General features: G+C 40.9%; 1 protein-coding gene across 1 annotated transcript; it reads left to right on the forward strand.

Moving 5' to 3' along the window:
- Window positions 1–2,522: 2,522 nt before the first annotated feature.
- LOC310642273 (fatty acyl-CoA reductase 1-like) lies at window positions 2,523–26,815 on the forward strand (the record flags this gene model as incomplete). The annotated part of the gene is made up of 11 exons (XM_083365880.1): window positions 2,523–2,723; window positions 6,188–6,363; window positions 9,942–10,121; window positions 10,591–10,768; window positions 13,946–13,990; window positions 14,963–15,081; window positions 22,414–22,481; window positions 23,061–23,232; window positions 23,758–23,887; window positions 25,321–25,448; window positions 26,420–26,815. The coding sequence occupies 11 exons, from the start codon at window positions 2,523–2,525 to the stop codon at window positions 26,580–26,582; spliced, it is 1,560 nt and encodes a 519-aa protein (XP_083222006.1). The 3' UTR covers window positions 26,583–26,815.
- Between the last annotated feature and the right edge of the window lie 461 nt (window positions 26,816–27,276).

The following is a 27,276-nucleotide window of genomic DNA, read 5'->3' on the forward strand; positions in this document are numbered from 1 at the left end:
GAAGCGGTGAATGCTCCAGCACTGGAGGTTTTTAAGAAGAGACTGGACAGCCATTTGTCTGAAATGGTAGAGTGTCTCCTGCTTGAACAGGGGGTTGGACTAGAAGACCTTCAAGGTCCCTTCCAACACTTCTGTTATTTTGCATTGCTTGATTATTGTTTTATTTATTGGTTTTAAAGCCGTGAGCTGCCCAGTTGCTTCAGTGGGCAACAACTGGACATCCCACAGGCTTTAATCTAGCCACATCATAAATACCACTTGCACTCCAAAAGACCCTCAATCCATGGGGCCCATCATCCAATCCAAGGGGCCCATCATCCAGCACTATTTAGTTGATAATTCTATCCCTGTGGTTTCTGATATGAGAGAGAGAGAGAGAGAGAGAGAGAGAGAGGGAGAGGGAGAGGGAGAGAGAGAGAGAGAGAGGGAGAGAGAGGGAGAGAGAGAGAGAGGGAGAGAGAGAGAGAGAGAGAGAGAGAGAGAGAGAGAGAGAGAGAGAGAGAGATCCATTATAGCAGACATGTCAAACACAAGGCTCTTCCAGTGGACCATGCCTTGAGACCCTCCTTCTGCCAGAGACCCTCAGATCTGTCCCACTCCTGCCCAGGCCCCCATAGGCACCCTTGACGCAAATGATGTAGAGCTGGCCACGCCCACCCAGTAGGCCATACACACTCCAGCCACACCCACCTAGTAGGCCACACCCACCCTGGTCACACACCCCTGGCCCCCTGAGGGCAACCACAGTGCTGATGCGGCCCTCAGTGAAATTGAGTTTGACACCCCTGCATTATAGTATTTAACAACACTTTCTGAAAAGCTTAGAGGCACACCAAGAGATTTATATGTGTGTTGTGGGTAATATATATACACAGCCATTTAACAAGTACAATTAACTGCCTAAACGACTACAGACTTATTGCATTAACGTTTATAGTGATGAAATGCTTCGAAAGACTGGTTCTCCAACACCTTAGGACATGCCTCCCACCGGACTTTGACAAACATCAGTTTGCCTACAGGAGGAATAGGTCGACAGACGACACCACAGCTACTGCCTTACACTCTTTAGTTAGAAACCCGGAAACTATGCCAGGATGCTTGGTGGAGCAGTGGGCTAATGCCTCCTTAAGTAACACCAGCTGCCTGCAATTAGTTTAGGTTCGCGTCCCACCAGGCTCAAGGTTGACTCAGCCTTCCATCCTTCCGAGGAAGGTAAAATGAGGACCCAGATTGTTGGGGGCAATTAAGCTGACTTTGTAATAATGCCGCTTGGGGTGTGTGTGTGAAAGCCCTAATAAGCAGGCATAGACATAGAATGAAGGCTACTGCTAAGCTTGTAAACCGCCCTGAGTCTTCGGAGAAGGGCGGGATACAAATGGAATTAAAATAAAATAAAATAAATAAATTGACTACAGCTCGGCCTTCAATACAATCCTGCCGGGCATCCTTATCGAAAAGCTGACTGAGTCGGATTTTCCCTCTTCCACTTACAGATGAATGGTGGGGTTAGGGTTAAAGTCAGTGCTGGGATTCAAATAGGTGAACAACCGGTTTCTCCGCTTGGATGCCGCTTCCGGAAGTCCGTTCTGGGCCTGGGCGACATAAAATTAGCTACCGGTTCTGCCGAAGTGGTGCAAACCAGTTGAATCCCACCACTGGTTAAAGCTAACCCCAGGGCTGCCTCAGTCTGTAGAAGCTTAACGTTGATGTGGAAGTCTATCCTGATCAAGCCAGGCATTGGGAAAGCACCAAGTTGATCTAAATTTATACCTAAGTTTGGTTTGCTTCTATAATACGGGCATGAGATTAAAGTAACTTTGATCTCCCAGATATATTAGAATAGAATAGAGCTGGAAGGGACCTTGGAGGTCTTCTAGTCCAGCCCTCTGCTCAAGCACGAGAACCTATACCGTTTCAGACAAGTGGCTGTCCAATCTCTTCTTAAAAGCCTCCAGTGATGGAGCGCCCACAACTTCTCTGGAGGCAATTTCTGTTCCACTGGTTGATTGTCCTCACCGTCAGGAAGTCTCTCCTTAATTCCAGGTTGCTTCTCTCCTCGATCAGTTTCGAACCATTGTTTCTCGTCCTTCCCTCTGGTGCTTTGGTGAACAACCTGGCCCCCTCTGCCTTGTGGCGGCCCCTCAGATACTGGAACGCTGCTATGTATTAATTTATGTTGGTGTCTATATATAACCTATAGGCAAGCACTTCTGGGAACGTTAAGGTTTCGATTTTCTGAGTCTTACATTCACAGAAGAAGGATGGACTACTTCTTGACAGGACTCTCTCCTTAAACAGGTGGGCATGTTCAAAAGGATTAAGCATATCTGACAAACACAAGTTATGCCTCAAAAGGCCAGCCCTTACTTTTACAGCCAGACATGATTTAGTGAACTAATCCCACCGATGGGCTACAGGCCGTAGGACTGTTTCAAAGGTGGTTCCATAAGCTTCGGAGATTGAACTGTGTGCTTTGATGTGTCTTCCTGATAGATTCTGCCACCAGATCCTTCTTGGCAATGAAGGACACCACGTCTTTGGTTGGCGCTTACTACAGTGGGAAGTCGGTCCTTGTTACAGGAGCCACAGGATTTATGGGCAAAGTCCTGGTGGAGAAGCTCCTCCGTTCCTGCCACGATGTGAAAGCCATCTACGTGTGTGTGAGGCCGAAAGGTGGACGTTCCATACAAACCCGAGTGGAGCATCTGCTGAAATGCAAGGTAGGGAACTCAACGGTGAAGAGAAACGGAGAGCAGCTGGTAGGGTTGTGCCATAGGTTCGCTGCTGTGGTGAGGAAGCATGTCTGGTCTTAATCCCAGAGAGACAAATAGGAGATTTGTGTATTTTATTTTATTTATTTATTTTTTAATTCCATTTATATCCCGCCCTTCTCCAAAGACTCAGGGCGGCTTACAAGCTTAGCAGTAGCCTTCATTCTATGTATATGCCTGCTTATTAGGGCTTTCACACAGACCCCAAGCGGCATTATTACAAAGTCAGCTTAATTGCCCCCAACAATCTGGGTCCTCATTTTACCTACCTGGGAAGGATGGAAGGCTGAGTCAACCTTGAGCCTGGTGGGACTCGAACCTGCACTAATTGCAGGCAGCTGGTGTTACTTAAGGAGGCATTAGCCCACTGTGCCACCAAGGCTCTTTCTATTTCTATTTCTATTTCTTGCACACATTTCTAGGCCACCTTAATCAAGTCCACAGTCACAAAGAAAACAAAAAGCATCTAATTACAATGTTAACAAGAATAGAATAGAATAGAATAGAATAGAATAGAATAGAATAGAATAGAATAGAATAGAATAGAATAGAATAGAATAGAATAGAATAGAATAGAATATGGAATAGATAGCAGTGCTCCAGTATCTCAGGGGCTGCCCCAAAGAGGGAGTCAAGCTGTTCTCCAAAGCACCTGAAGGCAGGACAAGAAGCAACGGATGGAAATTAATCAAGGAGAGAAGCAACTTAGAACTAAGGAGAAACTTCCTGACAGTTAGAACAATTAACCAGTGGAACCACCTGCCTCCAGAAGCAGTGAATGCTCCAACACTGGAAGTTTTTAAGAAGAGACTGGGCGGCCATTTGTCTGAAATGGTGTAGGGTTTCCTGCCTGAGCAGGGGGTTGGACTAGATGACCTCCAAGGTCCCTTCCAACTACTTCTTCTTCTTCTTCTTCTTCTTCTTCTTCTTCTTCTTCTTCTTCTTCTTCTTCTTCTTCTTCTTCTTCTTCTTCTTCTTCTTCTTCTTCTTATTCTTATTATTATTATTATTATTATTATTATTATTATTATTAGAATAGAATAAAATAGAATAGGAATTGAGAATAGAATAGAAAATAGAATGGAATAGAATACAGAATATAGACTAGACTAGACTAGAATAACAGAGTAAGAAGGGACCTTGGAGGTCTTCTAGTCCAAGCCCCTGCACAGGCAGGAGACCCTGCACCATTTCAGAGAAATCTTTGTCCAGTCTCTTCTTTAAAAACCCCAGTGTTGGAGCATTCGCAGCTTCTGGAGGCAGGTTGTTCCTTGTTCCTTCTCAGTGCAGACCTGTTTAATTTGATTACCAAGTTGTTTCTTTAGCTGACTCTGATCTGCTGTGCAGGCACTGACTCCGTGTTTTAGGATCTTTTCTTTGCAGCGTCCTACAAAGACTGCGATGGATTTGCTACCATTCTGCCCCTAGAGTATTTTAAAGCAGGAGGACAGCCTGAGCCAAGCCTTGCAGTTGAAGGTCCCAAACTCCTGTCCATCCATCTTCCACTTTGCTTCTTAGGGCACCGGCACGAGGAGGGCTTTCTTTCCTTGTTGCTTGCTTAGGATCCAAATTTTGTTGTTGTTAGTTGCGAAGTCGTGTCCGACCCATCGCGACCCTATGGACAACATTCCTCCAGGCCTTCCTGTCCTCTACCATCTTCTGGAGTCCCTTTAAGCTCACGCCTCCTGCTTCAGTGACTCCATCCAGCCACCTCATTCTCTGTCGTCCCCTTCTTCTCTTGCCCTCCATCTTTCCCAGCATGAGGCTCTTCTCCAGTGAGTCCTTCCTTCTCCTTAGGTGGCCACAGTATTTGAGTTTCCACTTCAGGATCTGGCCTTCTAAAGAGCAGCCAGGGTGGATCTCCTCTAGGACCGACCGGTTTGATCGCCTCGCAGTCCAAGGGACTCGCAGGAGTCTTCTCCAGCACCAGAGTTCAAAGGCCTCCATTCTTTGGCGCTCAGCCTTTCTTATGGTCCAACTTTCACTGCCATACATTGCAACTGGGAAGACCATAGCCTTGACTATAGGCACTTTTGTTGACAGGGTGATGTCTCTGCTTTTTAGTGTACTGTCTAGATTTGTCATGGCTTTCCTCCCGAGGAGCAAGCGTCTTTTAATTTCTTGACTACAGTCCCCATCTGCAGTGATCTTGGAATCCAGGAAAATAAAATCTGTCACTACCTCCATTTCTTCCCCATCTATTTGCCAGTAATTGAGAGGGCCTGATGCCATGATCTTGGTTTTCTTAATGTTTAATTTCAACCCAGGTTTTGCACTCTCCTTCTTCACCCGCAACAAGAGGCTCTTTAGTTCTTCTTCACTTTCTGCCATTAGAGTGGTATCATCTGCATATCTTAGGTTGTTGATATTTTTTCCGGCAAATACAAATACAAAATACAAGATCCAAATACAAAATCTTAAACAAGGCGGGGACATTGAGAGGACATCATTTATAATCAGATATTTATGGAAATCAATTACTACTGTGGTATGTCAGCCCCCCCCCCGCCTCCAGAGAAAGAAATCTTTTGCGGAATATTAAAAAGGCAGAATATTATATTTCTCCAGAGGAATAATGGGAGAAAATCTTAAGACAAAAAACCAGCCCCCAGAAGCCAATCCCCTCTCCTTGCCCCAAGCAGAAACCAGCTCTGTAGAAATGCAGATTTGATAACCCCATTCAGAAAGGTTGGAGGCAGGAAGCTGGAAGCTGACGAGATTAGAAAGACAAAGACCCCTAAAATTTACATACCCCACCCAAACTCTAAAAGGCAGGACCTTTAGGACATAATAGGATTATCCCACCACCATCAGAATAACAAAAGGACATGCTCAAAAGCCCAGGTCAAAGTTCATGCCACAGGAACAGGAAACAACCTCAAACACAAAAGCCCCAGAAGGTATAAAAACCCACCAGTCCCAGCTCCACGTGGTCAGCTGCTCCAGACCCACATTTCTCTCTGGCTCTGCTCTTCAATAAACGACAACCTTCTTGCTAAAGCGGTCTTGATTTTGTTTATTCCCGGCTTGGACTGGATCCAGATGAAGATTTTTCTTTCAACACTACACAAATTGTCTTACTCCTTCCCTTGTTCCGAATTAAATTTCTCCTCTGGTTTCAATATGGTTTTGAGGGAATACAGTTGAAATCTTTTAAAAGGAACACAAATAATCAGATATTAATGATCAAAGTTGGCTGAGATGCAGCTGTCAAATTTGATTAATTACTGGGCTAATCATAGGGTCAAGTCAGAAGGTCATAAATTAAGGGAGTAAAAAGGATTTTTAAAAATATTTTTTAAAAAAAAAAATTGAAAAGTCTGCCCAGCACTCATTTTGGCTCTATCAGCTTAGGAACCTGGAGCATTTTTTCTTCTTCTTTTTAAAAGTGAATATTGGCTCTTGAACTCCAGGTGTTTGACAGAGTCCGGGAAGAGTGGCCAAATTTCCATGAGAAGATTAAGCCCATCAGTGCTGAGTTCACCAAGCCAGATCTGGCCATCTCTCCTGAAGACCTGGAGGAGCTGATTTCTGAGGTCAACGTGATCTTCCACTGTGCTGCAACGGTTCGATTTGATGAGCCCTTGAAGTAAGTTCTCCTTCCTTTCTTGTTTGTTTCAATATATGTGTGTGTGTGTGTGTGTGTGTGTGTGTGTAGATCTTTGGTCATTCGGGGTTTTTTCCCACGTAGAATTGGAGGTATCAGGGCAACGTTTCGATGAAATCTCATCCGTCATCCTCAGGCTGGTGGCTTCAGCTGCGTTCTTCTGGGAGAAGTGTGTGATAGTGGCTGTTTTTTCTTCTTTTTTAAACTGCCAGAGGGGGTGTGTTCTGTGGGTGGAGGCTTGGCTGTGTTCTGATGGGGTGGAGGTGTGCTCTGATTGGGTGGGGGCTTAGCTGTGTTCTGATTGGGTGGGAGTGTGTTTTGAATGGGGACTGTGTTCTGATTGGGTGGGGATGCGTTTTGAGTGGATGGGCTGGTCTCAGCTGCCAGCCTTAGACCTGAGCTGGTGAGTTGTGCTGCTTTTGTTCGGCTCCGTGTTTGTGGTGGTGTCATGTTTTTATAGTGGGTGTCAGTTTGCTTATTGTGTGGTTTGGAGGGGTTTAAAGTGGCTAATGTTGCAGCTGTAGTTAGGTTTCTGTTTTGTGGTTGTGTGTTGTTATCGTTGTGGGTTCGGATTTGCTTTTTGAATGGTAGTGTGGTGGTGATGTCATGTGATGTTATCATGAGTTTGGGTCTGGTATTATTCTTGATCTGTCAATCAAGGCGGGTTTCCAAATGGCTGGTAGGCAAGAGGTATCATCTCGTTTGTTCATGCTGTGGGGGTGTTTTTCTATCTCGATGGCTTCTCTGATTATTCTGTTGTTAAAATGTTCAATTTTGGTGATAGTTTTGGTTTTTTTAAAATCAATTTCGTGTCCCGTGGCTTTAAAGTGTTGGAACAGGGATGAAGTTTGTTCTCCCTTTCTGAGTGAGTTCCTGTGCTCTTCAATGCATGCACTTATTCTTCTGTTGGTCTGTCCGATGTATGTGGTGGTGCAGGTGGTGCATGGGATTTCGTATACTCCTTGGTTTTCTAACCCAATTATGTCTTTGGGTTTTTTTAAGATGGTGGATATTTTTCTGTCTGTGCAGAATGCTGTTTTGATGTTGTGTTTTTGGAGGACCTTGCTGATTCTGTCTGTGGTCCCTTTTAAGTATGGGAGGAGGTCTTTGCCATTTTCTTGTTCTCTGTCTTGGGTTTTTGTGGGTGTCTCTCTTCGGATTAAGTTGGTAATCGTGTTTCTTTGGAATCCGTTGGCTGTTAGTACATTAGTGAGAGTGTGTAGTTTGGTTTTTAGGTGTTGTTCGTCAGCTAGGTGTTTTGTTCTGGAGATGAGTGTCTTGGCTACGAAGTTGATCTGTGCTGGGTGGTGGTGTGAGAGTGCATTCAGGTAGCGGTTTGTGTGTGTTTTTTTATGGTAGATAGTGTGTCCTAGGGAGCCGTTGGATTTCTTGTAGACTAAGACATCAAGGAAGGGAAGTTGATTGTTAGCTTCTGTTTCCATGGTGAATTGTATTTTGGGGTGTAGGCTGTTGAGCTGTGTGAGGAAGTCATCCAGTTTTTCTTTGCCGTGTGGCCAGATTACGAAGGTGTCATCTACGTATCTGAGCCAGAGTTTGGGTTTGTGGTTGGATTTTTCTAGAGCGAGGGTTTCAAAGTGTTCCATGTAGAAGTTTGCGATGACAGGTGAAAGGGGTGATCCCATGGGTGCTCCTTCCATTTGTTTGTATCTTTGTCCATTGTAGATGAAGTATGTGTTTGATAGGCAGTGGTTGGTCAGATCTAGGATGTGTTTTAGGGGGTTGTATTTATTTAGGATAGCTGTCAAGGCTTCTTTGATTGGCACTTGGGTGAAGAGGGATATGCCATCGAAGCTCACAAGTAGGTCACAGGGCTGTAAGTTTAGTTTACTTATGATCTCTATGAATTGGAATGAGTTTTGTACGTGTGAGGCGATGGAATTTGCGTAAGGCTGTAGTTGTTTGGCAAGAAATTTGGCTAGATTTTGTAGAGGTGAGCTTATGGAGCTGACTATGGGTCTGAGTGGGGTTCCTTCTTTGTGTATCTTGGGGAGACCAAAGAGCTTGGGACATCTGGATGATACACAAAGAAGGAACCCCACTCAGACCCATTAAATTTCCCTTATATAAACCGTCCCAACATTTTTATATTTCCGATATCATAAAAAATGTACTATGTTACTTAAGTATGTTTTCTGAAATGATAGGGACTGTTCCCAAAGAATATTTCTTTGGCTGATTGGTTTCATGAGGCAAACCAAATTCATTTCCATCCTTTTAAAGCTTAGCAGTGAAGTTCTCTGAACTTATGTTGGCAAAATTTGACAAGAGTGTGGCTCGGTTTTGGCAAAATCTGATTTGAAACTGTTCCAGGCAACTCTGGATAAGGTTTGGACCCTGGGATTTATATATATATAAATGTTTGTTAAGTATTTTGCTAGGCCCCAAACACGGGACAAATCTTATTGCCTGTTTCAGCCTAACCCAAGGCCATCCACAGGCTGTAGTCACAACAGTGACAGCTCATATTTGTGTAAATTTTTGGATTGCTAACAAAGAATTAAAGGGAGACTAATATGGCCATTTCAAATTTACATACATACATACATACATGCATAATACATACATACATACATATATATTCAAATTGTTAATAAAGAATTTTAGGGAGGCTGAAATGATCATTTCGAACTTCTTATGTTCTCGTCAGTCAGTCATACCCTTTTTATCTGAGATTATTAGCAATTTGAATAATTTACACAAATAATGAGCTGTCATCAGTTGTGACTATATCCTGTGGATAGCCTTGAGTTAGGCCAAAACAGGAAAGAAAGAGTTAATTAGCAAGGCATATTCAAATGACTTGACAAATATTTAACATATATATATTCTGCCAAAAATGAGACAGCTGGTTTCTTGGGAAATGAGTAATATTACAACGTGGAATTTGCTGGCCACTGTTTGCCTATTGCTGCTTTGTGTCAACCCTCAGAATTCTGCCCCAGACATTCTGGTTTGTGTTTTTAAGAAGAAAAAAAATAGAGCAACATTTTATCTGAAAATGGATTCGACCTGACGCCCTTTAGAGAACGTGAAAAAAAATACATTGCCAATATTTTATTCTTTTTATTCTTCGAACCTAGTTAAATGATTGGACACAATGCTGGAGGTTCAAGGGTTTTTTTTCCCAGTTTTGCCCATAGGCAGCCTCCAAATAAATAGAAATAAAAGATACGTTCTTTAGGAACAATGAGAGAAGCTCTGATTCTCCCATTGCCAAAACGCAAATGGTCCAGGAACTGGGCAGAGTTTGTCTCCACTGCAGGCAATGCTGTGATGTTTATTTGTTTGGGTTTGTTTGTTTTTGTCAACTAATTTGCAAATTCAACCAAGTGATGGTCGTTTCCGATTCTACTAGCAGAGACCTCTCAGAAGGTGATGTAGACTACAACCTGTGGTCTTCTCCACACTATATGAGACATCTGTCCATCAAGATATCCTGAAGCTCCTGAGGTAGCTCTTGGGAGACCCAAAAAGATTGGTTCGGACCTGCTCCCACCCCAGCTGGACCTCATCCTAGCTTTTTGTGCTTCCTTGAGCAGAGATGCCCTTCTCCTGAATGTCTTGGGCACCCAGCAGCTCCTGAGGCTGGCCCACCAGATGAAGAACCTTGAAGTCCTCGTCCACGTTTCCACTGCCTATTCAAATTGTAATCGGAGACACATAGAGGAGGTCTTCTACCCTGTTCCTGTGGAGCCAAAGAAGCTTTTGGACATGATAGCGTAAGTAATGGAAACAAACCTTCCTCCTTTGCAATGTATTTGCAAGCATGTTGGAAGGGATCCTTGTTGTCTCGTCCTATGCAACTTCCTTCCAAGAGCGAGAGAGAGGATTGGTGGCAGTGAAGTTCCAGAAATGGTGCAAGGCTTGTCTAGAGTAGATGCACCGCGAGAAGAATCTATTTCACGATCTTTTTTTGACCCAATGTTCTGTCTTCCTCTTGGTAAACGATGATGGGATGGGCGAGACTCATGCGGAAGGATGAAAGGATGGATGGATGGATGGATGGATTGTTGGATGGATGAAAGGAAGCAGGAAGGAAAGAAGGAAGGAAGGATCTTTTAGGAAGACCTGCCATGTACATAAAACTTTAACTTTTCCAAAGACATGCATATGAAAATGGACAATGGTTCAAATTTAATTTCCTCCATGGATATCTTTTATTTTTATTTTTTTAAAAAATTCCATTAGGTGGATGGATGAGTCCCTCATTGAAGAAATCACCCCTAAATTGATTGGAGACTGGCCTAACACCTACACCTTCTCCAAAGCTCTGACCGAGCATCTGATCCAGCAGGAGAAAGGAGACTTAAATGTTGCCATCATCAGACCTTCCATTGTGGGAGCTAGTTGGCAGGAGCCCTTCCCAGTGAGTATGTTTCTTCTTCCAGTGGTTGGTTCTCATTCAACGTGTAGTAAAAGGGTTGGTTTGGAGCCATTTCCTAATGGCTAATTTTGTGGACACGTTGAAACATTGAAAAACAAATGATGCTGAAAAACAGACAGACAACACAATGAAACATTGAAAAACAGACAAACAACATTGAAAAACAGACAAACAACACATTGAAACATTAAAAACAGACAAAAGACATTGAAAAACAAACAACACATTGAAACATTTAAAAACAGACAAATGAATTTGAAAAACAAACAACACATTGAAACATTGAAAAACAAATGAATTTGAAAAACAAACAACACATTGAAACATTGAAAAACAGACAAACGACGTTGAAAAACAGACAAACAACACACTGAAACATTGAAAAACAAACAACATTGAAAAAGAAACAACACACTGAAACATTAAAAACAGACAAACAACGTTGAAAAACAGACAAACAACACATTGAAACATTGAAAAACAGACAAATGACATTGAAAAACAGACAAACAACACATTGAAACATTGAAAAACAAACAACACAATGAAACATTGAAAAAAACCAAACGACATTGAAAAACAGACAAACAACACATTGAAACATTGAAAAACAGACAAACAATGTTGAAAAACAGACAGACAACACAAAGGGGCACGGGTGTAATCTTCAACCAGAAAACACGATCAAATCCCTTGTTCAGAGTGAAGCCCTTCAAATTCATTGCAACAACGGAACATCCCTTTATAGAAACTCACATCTGGGGCTACGCATTGAGTGCCTCTCAAACTCTACTCCCCAAACTACACAGAGATTTCTCAGAATGATCTACAATATTGGGCTGGGTGCCTCAGGGACTCTTTTAAGGAGAAACATGGGCGATTACGTGAATAGTAAATATGGAAGAGAAGGTAACAGGAAACCATTTCTTCTTACGGCTTATGGCTAAAGCTACGGTGACGGCCAGCCATATCGGCCTTTTTCACATGCTTCAGATGGAAGCCTATGTTTGCTCATAGCCACTCAGCCTAAAAGATTATTAATTAATACTTGCATACTAATCAACAAGAACAAGCATGCCGTAACAACTTTGACCAGTAGACTGCCCACACATTCTTGTGTAAGAGCCAGCAGCCTCACTCAGGAACGCAGGGGAAAATAACTCTTCCATTTTCCAGTCTGATTTTCAACCGTCTCCCGGTACAATTTGTGCTTGGACAAACAGAGCTAATGTCTGCGAAATTCAGATTTTGGTCATGAAGTCTCTGCCTTTTTTTTTCTGTTCCACAGGAGAAACACCCCCTAGTCCTAGCTTGAGATTTGTGTCTCTTGACCAAAATTCCAGGAGAAACAAAACTGGTATCGTCCGTATTAGTTTTCGAAGTTTGGGCAGTGTTCGTGTCTTCGTGTTACCACCATTTTACATTCTTTCTTGTTTGCTAGCTCTCAACAAGCCCTTAACAAACATTAGTATCTTTTTTTTAACATTTGTAACATAAGAGCCATGCTGGCACAGTGGCTAGAGTGCAATAGAATAGAATAGAATAGAATAGAATAGAATAGAATAGAATAGAATAGAATAGAATAGAATAGAATAGAATAGAATAGAATAGAATAGAATAGAATAGAATAGAATAGAATAGAATAGAGAAATACAGAATAGAATAGAATAGAATAGAATAGAATAGAATAGAATAGAATAGAATAGAATAGAATAGAATAGAATAGAATAGAATATAGAAATACAGAATAGAATAGAATAGAATAGAATAGAATAGAATAGAATAGAATAGAATAGAATAGAATATAGAAATACAGAATAGAATAGAATAGAATACGTAGAATAGAATAGAATAGAATAGAATAGAATAGAATAGAATAGAATAGAATAGAATATAGAAATACAGAATAGAATAGAATAGAATAGAATAGAATAGAATAGAATAGAATAGAATAGAATAGAATAGAATAGAATAGAATAGAATAGAATAGAATACGTAGAATAGAATAGAATAGAATAGAATAGAATATAGAAATACAGAATAGAATAGAATAGAATATAGAAAGAATAGAATAGAATAGAATAGAATAGAATAGAATAGAATAGAATAGAATAGAATAGAATAGAATAGAATAGAGCTGGAAGGGACCTTGGAGGTCTTCTAGTCCAGCCCCCTGCTCAAGCAGGAAAACCTGTGCTGTCTCAGACAGGCAAATGTCAAGTCTTCTTGAAAACCTCCAGTGTTGGAGAACCCATGATTTCTGGTGGCAAGTTGTTCCACTGATTAATTGTCCTCACTGTTAAGAAGTTTCTCCTTAATTCTAGGTTGCTTCTCTCCTTGATTAGTTTCCAACCCTTGTTTCTCGTCCTTCTCTCTGGAGCTCTGGTGAATAACGTGACCCCCTCTTCTTTGTGGCAGCCCCTCAAATACTGGAATGCTGCTATCATGTCTCCCATATTTCTTCTTTTCTTTAGACTAGCCAAACCCAAGTCCCACAGCCGTTCTTTGTATGTTTTGATCTCCAGGCCTTTGATCATCTTAGTTGCTCTTCTCTGAATTTTTTCCCCAAGCTCTCAATATCATTTTTGTGATATGGTGACCAAATTTGGCTGCAGTATTCCAGGTGTGGCCTCACTAGGGTTTTATAAAGCAGTAATAATACTTCGTGTGATCTTGATTCTATGCCTCTGTTTATACAACTCAGGATTGTATTAGCTTTTTTGGCTGCTGCTGCACACGGCTGGCTCATGGTCAAGTGATCGTCCACTAGGACTCCAAGGTCCCTCTCGCAGTGGCTGTTTTTGAGTACTGCAGGCTAATTGTGCTGACTCCTGGCTGCCAGCAGTTCGGCAGTTCGATTCTCATCGGCTCAAGGTTGATTCAGCCTTCCGTCCTTCCGAGGCCGGTAAAATGAGGACCCGGGTTGTTGGGGGACAATTGGCTGACTCCGTAAACCGCTTAGAGAGGGCTGCAAAGCACTGTGAAGCGGTAGATAAGTCTAAGTGCCAGTGCTATGTGCTCAATCAATCTCTGAACAGCAAAATTCTGCACGAGAGACTCAACTTTCAACCTCGAAGTTGAAATAAGCTGTGCATAATCTTAATGTAACGCATGCCTCATGCTTCACAACCATTGTTTCTCCTGTTTTTTGTTTTTCAGGGCTGGGTTGACAACTTCAATGGCACAAGTGGCCTCCTGGTTGCGGTAGGTAAAGATGAAAATAAGGACTTGGGTCTTCTCAGACTTAGGGGCGGCAAAGCCAGCCAAGGAAAAAACAAAGTGTGGAGTCCAGCTGTGGACAATTGTGACAGGAAAGCACCACAATGCTCACATCGCAGCAGTGGGAGGGCAGATTCTGGGGAGGGCAGAGGTGGAAAGAGCTTTGAAACGGAGGTAAGCACCACTCCCTAAAGTCGGCCACGACTAGTGGAATAAAATCCACAGGGGCTCTTACGGTTTTTTTTAACCTTTTTGTCCAGAAGCTCAGAACGGTATATATTTGGTCACTTTTTCAGCACTGGGCTAAAATAGAAGGTAAAAGGTAAAGGTAAAGGTTCCCCCGCACATGCAGGCTAGTCGTTTCCAACTCTAGGGGCCGGTGCTCATCTCCGTTTCAAAGCCGAAGAGCCAGTGCTTGTTCGAGGACGTCTCCGTGGTCATGTGGCCGGCATGACTAGATGCCAAAGGCGCACGGAGCGCTGTTACCTTCCCACCGGAGTGGTCCCTATTTTTCTCCTTGCATTTTGACGTGCTTTCGAACTGCTAGGTTGGCAGAAGCTGGGATGAGTAACAGGCGCTCACTCTGCTACCCGGCGCTCGGGATTCGACCCACCAAACTGCCGACCTTCTGATCGACAAGCTCAGCGTCCTAACCCCCTGAGCCACCGCGTCCCAAAAACCATGAACATAAGTCATCCTAAAAATACCTTCATCATAAATCACAAGATGCAACACTTAGTGATAGGCATAGAATATTCAAAGAAGCCATCAACATAAATCATTCTAGGTTACTAAATAAAATAATATAAATTGTAAGTTGCAAGCAACAAAGTCATAGTCGTAAGTGGATTAGGAAAAAGGTAATTGTCCTTGTGTCTAGTTGTTCTGGACTACATAAAGTCTGTGCTAAATAAGGAAGTCAAGTTATATAGGTTTAATTAATTGCTTTATTTCTAGGCTGCAAAAGGGATTTTACGGACTATAAAATGCAATCCAGCGGCAATAGCTGATATTATTCCAGTAGACTTAGCTATCAACTTAACCATCACTGCTGGCTGGTACACTGCAGTTCACAGGTAGGGCCTCAAAAAGAGTACTAATGATCAGATGGCTGCAAAGAAATACAATCCTTCCATTGTTTCCCCCCCCAGTCCCAACTGATGAAGCTTTTTGGATAAAAAGCTTTCTTCTTCTTCTTCTTCTTCTTCTTCTTCTTCTTCTTCTTCTTCTTCTTCTTCTTCTTCTTCTTCTCCTCCTCCTCCTCCTCCTCCTCCTCCTCCTCCTCCTCCTCCTCCTCCTCCTCCTCCTGGAAAATCAATCCAGTTGCCTTTTGAAAAAGCACCTTTGAGCAGACAATGGGGGTTTGTGTCATTTATTGAATCAGTTCCTTCAATGCCTTTACTATGGGATTGACTTACACCTAATGGAAAGGTGTAAGAGAAAGGGTTGATGAAAATGACTGGAAAGTTGTAAATATGAAGAAAAAAAAATCAGAAAGATCTTATGTTGACCATTTTTGCCCCAGAAGACCCAAGGGAAGAGAACAACCTGGACTCAGACTGGACCACCTGAACATTGGAGCACTAGGATGTGGGATCTGCATGGGATCTGCTGAACACTCCCTTCACAATCCTGATACAGATAAAACTGAAAATGACATGTTACAGGGGTGCCTGCAAAGGAGGGGAAGTAAAAAAAAAATCAAGAGTGGCTGAGATAAAAAAAAAATCTGCCCCTCTTTAAGAGTGATGGAGTTGCGACTTCCGGGTGGCTCTCCAGCATTGCGGACGGTCGGAATCGACCACCGGTCCTTCGTTGCTGTTTAAACCGTGGAGCAGCTGACAATCAACTGCTCTGTGGCATGAAAACCCCACTCCTCGGGTGAAGAGGGGAGGGGGAGTTCCCAGGTAGGGGTAGAGCTCCCCTAGAGCCCCAGGGTGAGAGCCCCCCCAAAGCCTGGGAATCTCCGGAGCGGAGGACACTTCTGCTATCAGCAGAACAAGACACTGAATCCACTCCTGCCGGATCTGATTGACATCTAGAAACATTATTGCAGCAGAGCGGATACAGGAGTCGTATAAACAGCAAGTACAAGGCTTTAACTCTTGGAAAAAAACAACAACTTTTTTTTCGTCTCAATAACTACTTGGAAAAGAAAGGGAAAATGGCGCCTGAGTGAAAAGGGAAAAGAGAGGAGAAGATTTTTTTTACAAGAAGCAAAGGGTTTTTTTTTTCTTTCCTCTCACACTTCTTTTATAGTGAAAGTGTTTGCTGGGATATTGAGGAGGAATTGGACTTTAAACTTGACCTGCTTAAATTTACAAGATTTGGTTTAAGCTGTTAAAGGAGAAGAAAAGTGAAAGTGTGAGCGGAGAGTTAACTGGCTATAAAATGGCTTCTACGCCTCCTAGAATCCCTGTTACTAAAAGTGCAGGGACATCGTCTGTTCAGCAATCTGGATTGCAGTCTTTGACATCATCTCCCGCAGCTGCTCCACCTGTAACTTTAAAGGACTTACAAGATGCTTTAAAAGTGGCTTTAGCAACTCAGTCTGAAAAAAATAACTGAAAAAATAACTGAACAGGTGGCTGTGCTTATTGAGGATAAGAACAAGGAAATGCGGGAGGACATTCTCTTAGCACTTCAGGGGCTGGCAGGATGTATTGAGACTCTGAATGAACGGGTGGAAGAGGTGAAACAAAATAATCTGATGTTGGAGGCCAAAATGGGTGAAGTTGAATATAAAATGGATAAAACGGAGGAAGAGGTTGTGATGATACAATACAGAGATATGGAGTTTGCTCTGAGGATCAGAGGTTTGAAAGAGAATCCTCAGGAGAATTTGCAAGAGATGCTGGCGGATGCCCTGGCACCTAATTTGGAGTTACAACCCGAAGATTTCTTTAGTGAGATAAATAAAGCTTTTAGAGTTAACTCCTGGATTGCCAGGCAAAGGAAATTGCCAAGAGATGTGGTGGTGTATTTTACGAAGAGAAAGATAAGACATGAGATTATTCAAATTTTTTATAATAAGAGATTTAAAATTGCTGGTCAGGAGGTTTTGATTCTGAAAGAGATTCCCCCAAAAGTTTTGAGAAAAAGAAAAGATTTTGCTTTTCTGGCAGAAGAATTGAAAAAACAACAGCTTCAGTTCAGATGGGAGATACCAATGGGGATTGTGGTGAATTTTGCTGGAATAAGATACCGTCTTAATACAGTTTTGAAGGCACGAGATTTTTATACTAATGTACTGAAAGCAGGTTCACCTCCATCTTCAGAAGACAAAGAAGGAAAGGATGAACTCGGGCTGCATCTAGACGTAAGGCACAACAACAACAACAACGGCAACAGGATCAAGGTTTGATGACTATAACTCAAGAACCAAGTGAAGCAGTGGGAGGAGCGAGGCCGAAGAGACAGATCTCTGAAGATCTTCAGGAGGCGCTCCGGAGGCTTCAAGTCGCAAAAGATGGTGACAAAATTCCTGACTTGGAATGTTAGTGTTTTGAATTCACCACAAAAGAGGAAGAAAATATTTCAGTATTTGAAACATTTTTAAAATGACGTTGTATGTTTGCAAGAGACGCATATTCGAGTTTCTGATCAGAAATATTTGATAAATTTGAGACTGGGTACACAATTTATTGCATCTGCTCCAGAGAAGAAAAATGGTGTAGTAATATATGTGAAGAAGGGTCCGATAGCTAAATTAATAAAAGCAGATATACAAGGAAGATATATTATTATTGAACTTTTGATTGAAGGGAAGAAAATACTTTTAATTGGAATATATGCTCCTAATCAACAACAAGAAGAATTTTATAAATTGCTACATAACAAAATAATTCAATGGGATTATAAGTCTTGTATCTTAATGGGAGACTGGAATGGTGTGCTGGACACGCAGAAGGATAAGAAAGGTTTTTTAAAAAATACTCCTAACCATGCTAGATTGCCTAAATCTTTCTTTGAGTTGAAAGATGATTTGGAATTGAGAGATATTTGGAGAGAAAGAAACGTGGATGAAAAGGATTTTACTTTTTTCTCAGACAGACATCAATCCTTTTCTAGGATTGATTTTATACTAATTACTAATGATCTTTTTTCTAGGATTAAGAAGATCAAGATATGTCCAAGAACTTTATCAGACCATAGTCCAGTTTGGATGAGGTTGGATAAGGGTAATGCTGACAGAAGATCATGGAGATTAAATGAAAATTTATTTAGATATGTAGAAAATGTGGAAGAATGTAAAAAGCAGATGAGAGAATTTTTTATTATGAATATGCACAAAGGCACCTCTATTGAAATGGTATGGGATGCAAGTAAAGCTTATATGAGAGGAGTTTTAATATATTTGAATAATAAATATAGACGTAGAATGGAATTTAAGCATAAAGAATTAGAGGAGGAAATAAAGAGGAAAGAGAAAGCTTTTACTATGGATCCATCTGACAAGAGGCTAAAAGATTCAATTAACCTGTTAAGAGGTCAGTTTGATATGCTGATGGTGGACCAGGTGGCAACTAATTTAAGATATGCTAAACATAATATTTTTAATAACGCAAATACACCTGGCAGGTGGTTAGCTTATTTATTAAGGAAAAACAAAGATCTCATCATATAGACAAGATAGTTTATAAGGGTAAAGAAGTATTTCAGCAAAATCTTATTAAAAAGGCTTTTGTCGAATTTTACTCTAAGCTGTATGCAAGGGATAAAAGTCAAGGTTTAGACACAGATAGTTATTTGCAAGGAGTGAATATCCCGTCGCTCACACAAGAGCAACGGGAAGAGATGAATCAATTGATAACCACTGAAGAAATTATTCTAGCAATTAAACAATTAAAAGTAGGTAAGGCACCTGGGACAGATGGATTGACTGCTACTTATTATAAAAATTTACAACTAGAGGTGGTGGAACCTTTAAAAGAATTGTTTAGAATGATTCAATCTGGAGGGGAGGTTCCTCCATCATGGAAAACAGCATTTATAACGTTGATTCCAAAGGAAGATCAAGATCCTATACAAACTAAAAATTATAGACCTATATCGTTGTTGAATACTGATTACAAGATATTTGCAAAAATTTTAGCAAATAGATTGATGAAGGTTACGCAACAAATGATTCATATTGATCAAACAGGATTTATAAGTGGTAGGCAAATGAAAAATAATGTGAGACATATTCTAAATGTATTAGAATATTTAGAAAGAAATAACCAAGTCCCTGCAGCACTGATTGTTCTGGACGCTGAAAAAGCTTTTGATCAATTGGACTGGCAATTTTTATTTAAAGTGTTAGAGAAGATGCAGTTTGGGGATAAGTTTTTACAACCTATTAGGGCTATATATCAAAAACAAACAGCACAAATAATAATTAATGGTAGCTTATCAGAAGCTTGTAAAATTGAAAAGGGTACAAGACAGGGATGTCCACTGTCGCCATTGTTGTTTGTTTTAACATTGGAAATATTATTGATTAAAATACGTGATTCAAAGAAAATAAAGGGAATTAAAATAAAAGATCAAGACTATAGATTGAGAGCGTTTGCAGATGACTTGGTTATTACATTAAGTCAACCAATTCAATCAGTTACAGATTTAATGGAAATAATTTTACAATATGGACACGTTTCGGGATTCAAGGTAAACAGACAAAAAACTAAGATATTGTCTAAAAATATGACCATAGAACAAAAGGTAGCCCTAGAAAAATTAACGGGATTTGAAATAGTTAAAAAGGTTAAATATTTGGGGGTACATTTCTCAGTTTCAAATACTAAATTATATAAGAATAATTATGAATTTTCATGGTCAAAAATACAAAAAGAGCTAGATAGTTGGAGAAAATTACAACTCTCTTTATTGGGAAGAATTGCAGCTGTGAAAATGAATGTTTTACCTAATTTTTTATTTTTATTTGAAATGATACCTATACTTAAAAAAGATTCAAATCTGGAGGAATGGCAGAGAGGTATTAATAAATTTACTTGGGCAGGGAAGAGACCGAGAGTTAAATTTAAGATAATGCAAGATGTACGTGAAAGAGGCGGTCTCAAAGTGCCCAATTTTAAATTATATTATGAGGCGGCAGCATTATCGTCAATTAGTGATTGGTTTAATTTAACACAAAGGAGATTATTGAATATTGAAGGGTGGGATTTGTTATATGGTTGGCACGCTTATTTATTGTATGATAAAAAAAGTGGACAAAGTTTTTAAAACACATATATTAAGGTCTGCCATGTTGAGAGTTTGGAAAAAATATCGATATAAGTTGAATTATAAAATTCCTATTTGGGCAATACCTAAACATGCAATAGAAAATATAAATGTGGGATTTAAACATGATGTGATAACATATAAAGAAATTCTTAGACTGGAAAAGAATGAATGGCAATTGAAGTCTTTTAATACTCTAAAAGAAGAAAGAATAGTACAAAGTTGGTTTCAGTAAGGGCAGTTACAGGCCAGATGGAAAGAAGATCAGAAAATTGGTATTTCAATATCAGATGGGAATTTGGTAAAGCAAATTAGAGATGAAAGTCGAGCGCATATAAGAAGGATATATAATGCATTGATAGAAATCGACTCAGAAGCGGAACTGGTTAAGGATTGTATGATAAAATGGGCCCAGAATTTTCAAGAACCAATAATAATGGACACTTGGGAGAAAATATGAGTTAGGAATGTTAAATTTACGCAGGCACAAAACGTAAGGGAGAATTTTTACAAAATGTTTTATAGATGGCATTTAGATCCCAAAAAATTAGCAGGTATGTATCCAAATTGTCAGCCAAAATGTTGGGAGATGTGGTTGTGATGACGCAACGTCTTATCATGTATGGTGGACTTGTAAAAAAGTTAAAGCTTTTTGGATCAAAATCTGGTGGAACATGCAGAAGATCTTTAAGTAAAAGATAAGATTTTCACTACAATTGTTTTTGTTGGGTATTATCGCTGACTGTACTGCTATAGAAACTAAATTGATGCTGAACTTAGTAACAGCTGCAAGACTTTTGGTAGCGCAATACTGGAAGAAGGAGAACCTGCCTACTATTGAAGAACGGACTTTGAAAGTTTCGAACTTGGCAGAAATGGCCAAAATCTCGGCATATGTGAAAGATCATTCGCAACAGAGATATATAGTGGAATGGAGAAGATGGATTGATTATACTCAGAATAAATATGGGACTACAAAGTATCATTTAGCATATGAATAGTTATTCGTCATTATAATTAGAGGATATATTATTTATCTTTCCTATGGTTAAGGAGAGTTAAAGTGCGATAGGATTTAAAGAGTAATTATAGTAATTAGAATATTTTAGATTGAGATTGTGTGATGAAATACCCTGTACTCAGTTCTGGGAAGTCGGGGGTGGGGCGGTGTTGGGAAGGGAGGGATGGGGAGGTGGCGGAGATGGGGTATATGTTCTAAAAATGTATTTTAAAACTTTTCAATAAAAAAAAGAGTGATGGAGTTGCTATAGACAGTCTGGTGGGGCTTCACTTAACAGCCCTCCTCCTGAACTTTTTGACCTGCTATTATAACAACAACAGCAACAGTAACAACAACAACAATAATAAAGTTGGAAGGGACCGTGGAGGTCATCTCTAGTCCAGCCCCCTGCTCAGGCAGGAAACCCTATACCATTTCAGACAAATGGCTATGCAGTCTCTTCTTGAAAACTTCCAGTGTTGGAGGATCCACAGCTTCTGGAGGCAGGTTGTTCCACTGGTTGATTGTCCTCACTGTCAGGAAGTTTCTCCTTAGTTCTAGGTTGCTTCTATCCTTGATTAGTTTTCATCCGTTGCTTCTTGTCCTGCCTTCGGACACTTTGGAGGATAGCTTGACTCCCTCTTCTTTGGGGCAGCCCCTGAGATACTGGAAAACCACTATCATGTCTCCCCTCGTCCTTCTCTTCATTAAACTAGACATACCGAATTCTAGCCACCGTTCCTTGTATGTTTTAGCCTCCAGTCCTCTAATTATCACTAATTAATTAATTGTCCTCACTGTCAGAAAGTTTCTCATTAGTTGCAGGTTGCTTCTCTCTTTGGTTAGTTTCCATCCGTTGCTTCTTGTCCTGCCTTTGGGCGCTTTGGAGGATAGCTTGACTCCCTCTTCTTTGGGGCAGCCCCTGAGATACTGGAAGAGTGTTATCATGTCCCCCCTCGTCCTTCTCTTCGTTAAACTAGACCTACCCAATTCCAGCCACTGTTCATCTTTGTTTCTCTTCTCTGCACTCTTTTTAGAGTCTCAACATCATTACAAACACCTCCGATTTTGCTATAAGTTTGTACTGCATACACTCCCGCTTATATAGCTGTTTAATAAACATAATATGAATATATTTTGTGAATGCTTTGGGTTTTTTTGTTTTTATTTCTATTCTTCTCAGGCCCAAATCGCCGGTGATCTACAACTGTACCTCTGGAGGCCTCAATCCATTTTCTTGGAGAGAATTACGTGAGTATTTTTTTTTTTTAAGAATTCAGAAAATTCCACCAGACTTTTTGAACGGAGGTTATCCTTAAGGGCTTGCCTTGCCATTGAGATTTCATGGGCCGACATTCTCTGTGTGGATAAGGGATTGTCGTATGGGATTCTTCACAAGATGCGGTTAACATCACCGTACAATGAAGTTACAACTACTGTCTGTGCTTCTTGCGTGGAATATCTCGCAAGGCTTGCATGGCTGACAGTAGCGCAACTATTTATTTTATTGTTTTATTTGTGACTCTCTAAGGTCACTTTGTTGCTAATAGGTAGGCGGTGGCCTTAGACGTTGACCAAATAAAATCAGGGAGGCAAAACACTCTTTGTAACATCACACTAACAATGATAATAATTATTAACAGGACCAGAGGCTGGATGAAGACACTTTCTTTCCCAACAGTCACATCTAAATCATGCGACTGGAAACCACATCTGGTTTCCGGTAGTTCAGATGGCACTTGGATTTCTTACGTTGACCTTTCCGATAATGGCCCCTTTTTCATCTAATTACCTCAATGGGTGCAGCATCTGTTTTCTCCCGTTCTGCAGAAATTCACGTGAAAAGCACTTATGAAAAACACCCAGTGGAGAAACCCTTCAGAATCCCTAATGCCTCCATGACCTCGAGCTACTTGGTCCATCAGTACTTGATGTTTGCCTATCACACAATCCCTGCTTTTCTCTGTGACCTCTGTCTGCGGCTGATGGGAAAGAAGCCACGGTGAGATTGGATCTCCATCGTTGGAGTGTGTAGGGGACGGTGTCCGAAAAAAGCCCAGCAGTAGAGGTTTTAGGGAAGCACCCTTAAGACCCTTTTTTTCCAAGGAGGACCACCTTTTCCGCCAATTTGACAGCCTTGGGGATTTATTAGAAAAAGGATCCGATTGATTTTTGCAGCTTAGCTCATCAGCCGTTGGCTCAACAACAGCTCTTTCGCATCTTTCAGCGTAATAATCCTCCCCAAAGCTTACAAACAATGGAAGTGATTCCAATTAAAAATGCAATCGGCAAAATTAATGAGTAGGAGCCAATTGTGGTTGTGGCAGGGCTTAAGACATACAACGCCCTTGGTTCCCCAGCGGTCCCATCAGAAAGGCCTCGGTGGATGTCTTCAGGAAAGGCCTTGAGGACAGATATTCCAGGACTGGGGCACCAAGATGCTTTGCAAAGCGTCCTCTGCTCAATCTTTTTTGAGGAGAGATGCTACAATCCTATCTCTCTGAGATGTTTGTATTTTGCCTTTCAGGATGATGAAGCTTGTCGGTCACTTGGGCAGGACTCTGAGTCACCTTGAATATTTTATCAGCCGCTCCTGGGACTGGAGCTACGAAAATACAAACATGTTACTGAAAGAGCTCAATCCAAAAGACAAAACGGTAAGCCTCTGATCGAACCACAGATCCCGTCAATTAAAATTAAGTACCGGTAGTTAAAATGTGCATTCAGGCTAGATTTCAGCTGATTTTCAAAAGGGCAAACTCTTTCCTCGGAGCCCTATGCAAGAGGCCAGTCCCTGTGACGATAGGTGGGATAGACCTTGGGAGATGCAGTGAAGAGATGTTGCTCAGAGAATGGGCAGATAATTATCTCTTCCTTCAAAAAAATTTTTTTTTTTCATTTTTCCAGTGCTGTGCAAATACAATCCTCACTGCTCTTAACGCATGTAATGTTAAATATACACTTTGTTGTATATTTGGAGGAAGAGATAATTAAGGAAATACTGGACTGGGTGGAAATGGATAGACGTACACTGAGAATTAAAGAAAAAAGAAGATAAATAATATTATCAAAGATGGAACCTCAATCACTTCAATATGAGCCAGCCGTGTGCTGCAGCTGCCAAAAAAGCCAATACAGTGCTAGGCTGCATGAACAGAGGGTTAGAATCACGTGAAGTGTTAATACCACTTTACAAGGTCTTGGTAAGACCACACTTGGAATACTGCATCCAGTTTTGGTCACCACGATGTAAAAAAGATGTTGAGACTCTGGAAAAAGTACAGAGAAGAGCAACAAAGATGATCAGGGGACTGGAGGCTAAAACATATGAAGAACAATTACCGGAACTGCGCATGGCTAGTCTAGTGAAGAGAAGGATGAGGGGGGACAGGACAGCAGTCTCCCAATATCTCAGGGGCTGCCCCAAAGAAGAGGGAGTCAAGCTATTTTCCAAAGCCCCTGAAGGCAACGGATAGAAATTAACCAAAGAGAGAAGCAACCTAGAACTAAGGAGAAACTTCCTGACAGTTAGAACAACTAACCAGTGGAACCACCTGCCTCCAGAAGCGGTGAATGCTCCAACACTGGAAGTTTTTAAGAAGAGACCAGACAACCATTTGTCTGAAATGGTATAGGGTTTCCTGCCTGAGCAGGGGGTTGGACTAGATGACCTCCAGGGTACCTTCCAATTATTATTATTATTATTATTATTATTATTATTATTATTATTATTATTATTATTATTATTACTATTACTATTATCATCATCATCGGTTGGAAAAATGGGAGAGGGAGTAAGAACGTAATTGGTATTACTAAACATAACAAATTAACCCAGACAAGACATTGTTCACTAAGCACTAAGGAATTGTAATAACAGAAAATTAATAAAATATTAATTAAGGTTTCTTGCCTTGCCAAACAAATTTAGAAATATGTTTTTGCCATTGCTTGGATGGTACCGTACATCAATATAATCAGCGTAGGCAATGTCCAGAAAAGCCTATTTCTTATAATGTTGAGCTTAAAATCCAGACTGGAATGGTGCTTCCCCTCCATTTTAAATAGTCTTCTTTCTGCTTAATCCCAGGTGTTCTGCTTTGACGTCTGTCAATTGACTTGGCCAGAATACATGAAAGATTACTACTTGGGAACTAAGAAATATCTGCTGAATGAAGACATGGCTGGACTTCCTGCAGCCCGGCAGAATATCAGAAAGTAAGACACATACAATTTTTCTGTGTTAACCTCCACAACTTGAGAGCCGGATGAAATTGTTTGGTCACTACAAAATGGGGGCTTGGGCTGGATGCCACACACAGCTTGGCTTGGAATGACATATTAGAATCCTTCCCCCAAACGAAGAGTAGCCCAGATCGAAGAAGTAGGTAGAGCCAGGAAAAGAAATGAATCTGATTGATTAAAGAATTAAAGTAGGTATATTAAAGTATACATGATTAAAGTATCCATAATTAAAGCTGCCACGGAGAAGAAGGGGGTCTCGAATTGTCAAAAATTGTAGAGGGTCTCCTTCTTGAGAAGGGAGTTGACTAGAAGCCCTCCAGGGTCCTTTAAGCTCTATTCCGATTGATTCTGGGGTCAACCTATTTTCCAAAGCACCTGAAGGTGGGAGAAGAAGCAATGGATGGAAACTAACCAAGGAGAGAAGCAACCTGGAACTAAGGAGAAACTTCCTAATGGTGAGAACAACCAACCATTGGAACGGCTTGCCTTCAGAAGTTGTGATTGCTTACAATAGTTATTTAGGCTTAGGTTAGGTAATACAGGTAAATATCATGTCTGTTGCTTACATAATAGCCTAGATCTGATTGCTCTTCCCACGAGATGCAGTCTTAACATTCTGAATGATTAAGGGTAGGTGGAAACTGACATTGTTATTTGTAACTGCTCCAACTTTCTATCTAGGTTGGATGAAGAAAGCCCATGAGGAAAACCTTTAAAGATCTGGGTCACCAAGGCTGACTCTTCTGTTCGTGTCATCCATCCTCCATCCCTAAGTGACCGCGATGATATGGATGGACCGATTTCATTTTGGTCCAGGGTGGCACATTTTTGATACATTGCCACCACGCTCTCCGTATTCCAGCGGGTGGCTGATCTGTTTTGTGTTGTGAACTATCCAGCATTGGTATTTCAGCTCCTCTTCTTTCTCTTCTCTCTTTTGTCAGGCTAAGGACTATCCAGTGGGCACTGAAGGCCACTCTGCTTGTGATCGTCTGGCGCGTATTCATTGCAAAGTCACAAATGGCTCGGAATGTATGGTATTTTGTATTAAATCTCTGCTACAAGTTTCTTAGCTACGTTAGAGCTTCCAGCACCCTTAGACATTGACTGCGATTTTCTGGAATGACCTTGGAATATGCCTTGGAATAACCTTCAAGACATCAAACCAACTCCTGGTATCTGTCTGCTTCAACAGCAACAAGATATCTTTCAACTGTTTAAATCAGGGTTCTTCAACCTTGGCAACTTTAAGACTTGTGGACTTCAAGCCGGCTGAAGAATTCTGGGAGTTGAAGTTCACAAGTCTTAAAGTTGCCAAGGCTGAAGACCACCGCTTTAAGTCTTCAGCAGATATCACAAGAGACTTACTCTAATTACTACTACCACCACTACTACTATTAAATTATTGCTGCAATGGGCATTGACTTTCTATCTCGACATCCATCATATCATCCCAAGGAAGCTGCATTTTTCACAATGACGTCTCCCATTTTTGTTTCGTCCCAGTGCCTGAAAATTGGCACTGGAGATCTTCCACCCAGAAATACTGAATGGTAAAAATTTCAGATGCTTCATACTGTACGTAAATCAGTTTGTATTCCGTACGTTCCTCCTGCGTTGAACCAGTATACTGTATATATATATATATTGCATAATTAAGGTTCAGGGATCTCTTTCACTCAAACTGAAGACGGAAACAAACATGACGTCAACAAAGCAACGACAACTGCTTTGGGGGTGGGTGGGATATCCCCTCCCTTCCATTCTTTTTTCAGAAGTTGATGTTTTGAAAGCCCAGAGA

The sequence above is a fragment of the Vipera ursinii genome (assembly GCF_947247035.1).
Source record: "Vipera ursinii genome assembly, chromosome: 6".
Classification (NCBI taxonomy): Eukaryota; Metazoa; Chordata; class Lepidosauria; order Squamata; family Viperidae; genus Vipera; species Vipera ursinii.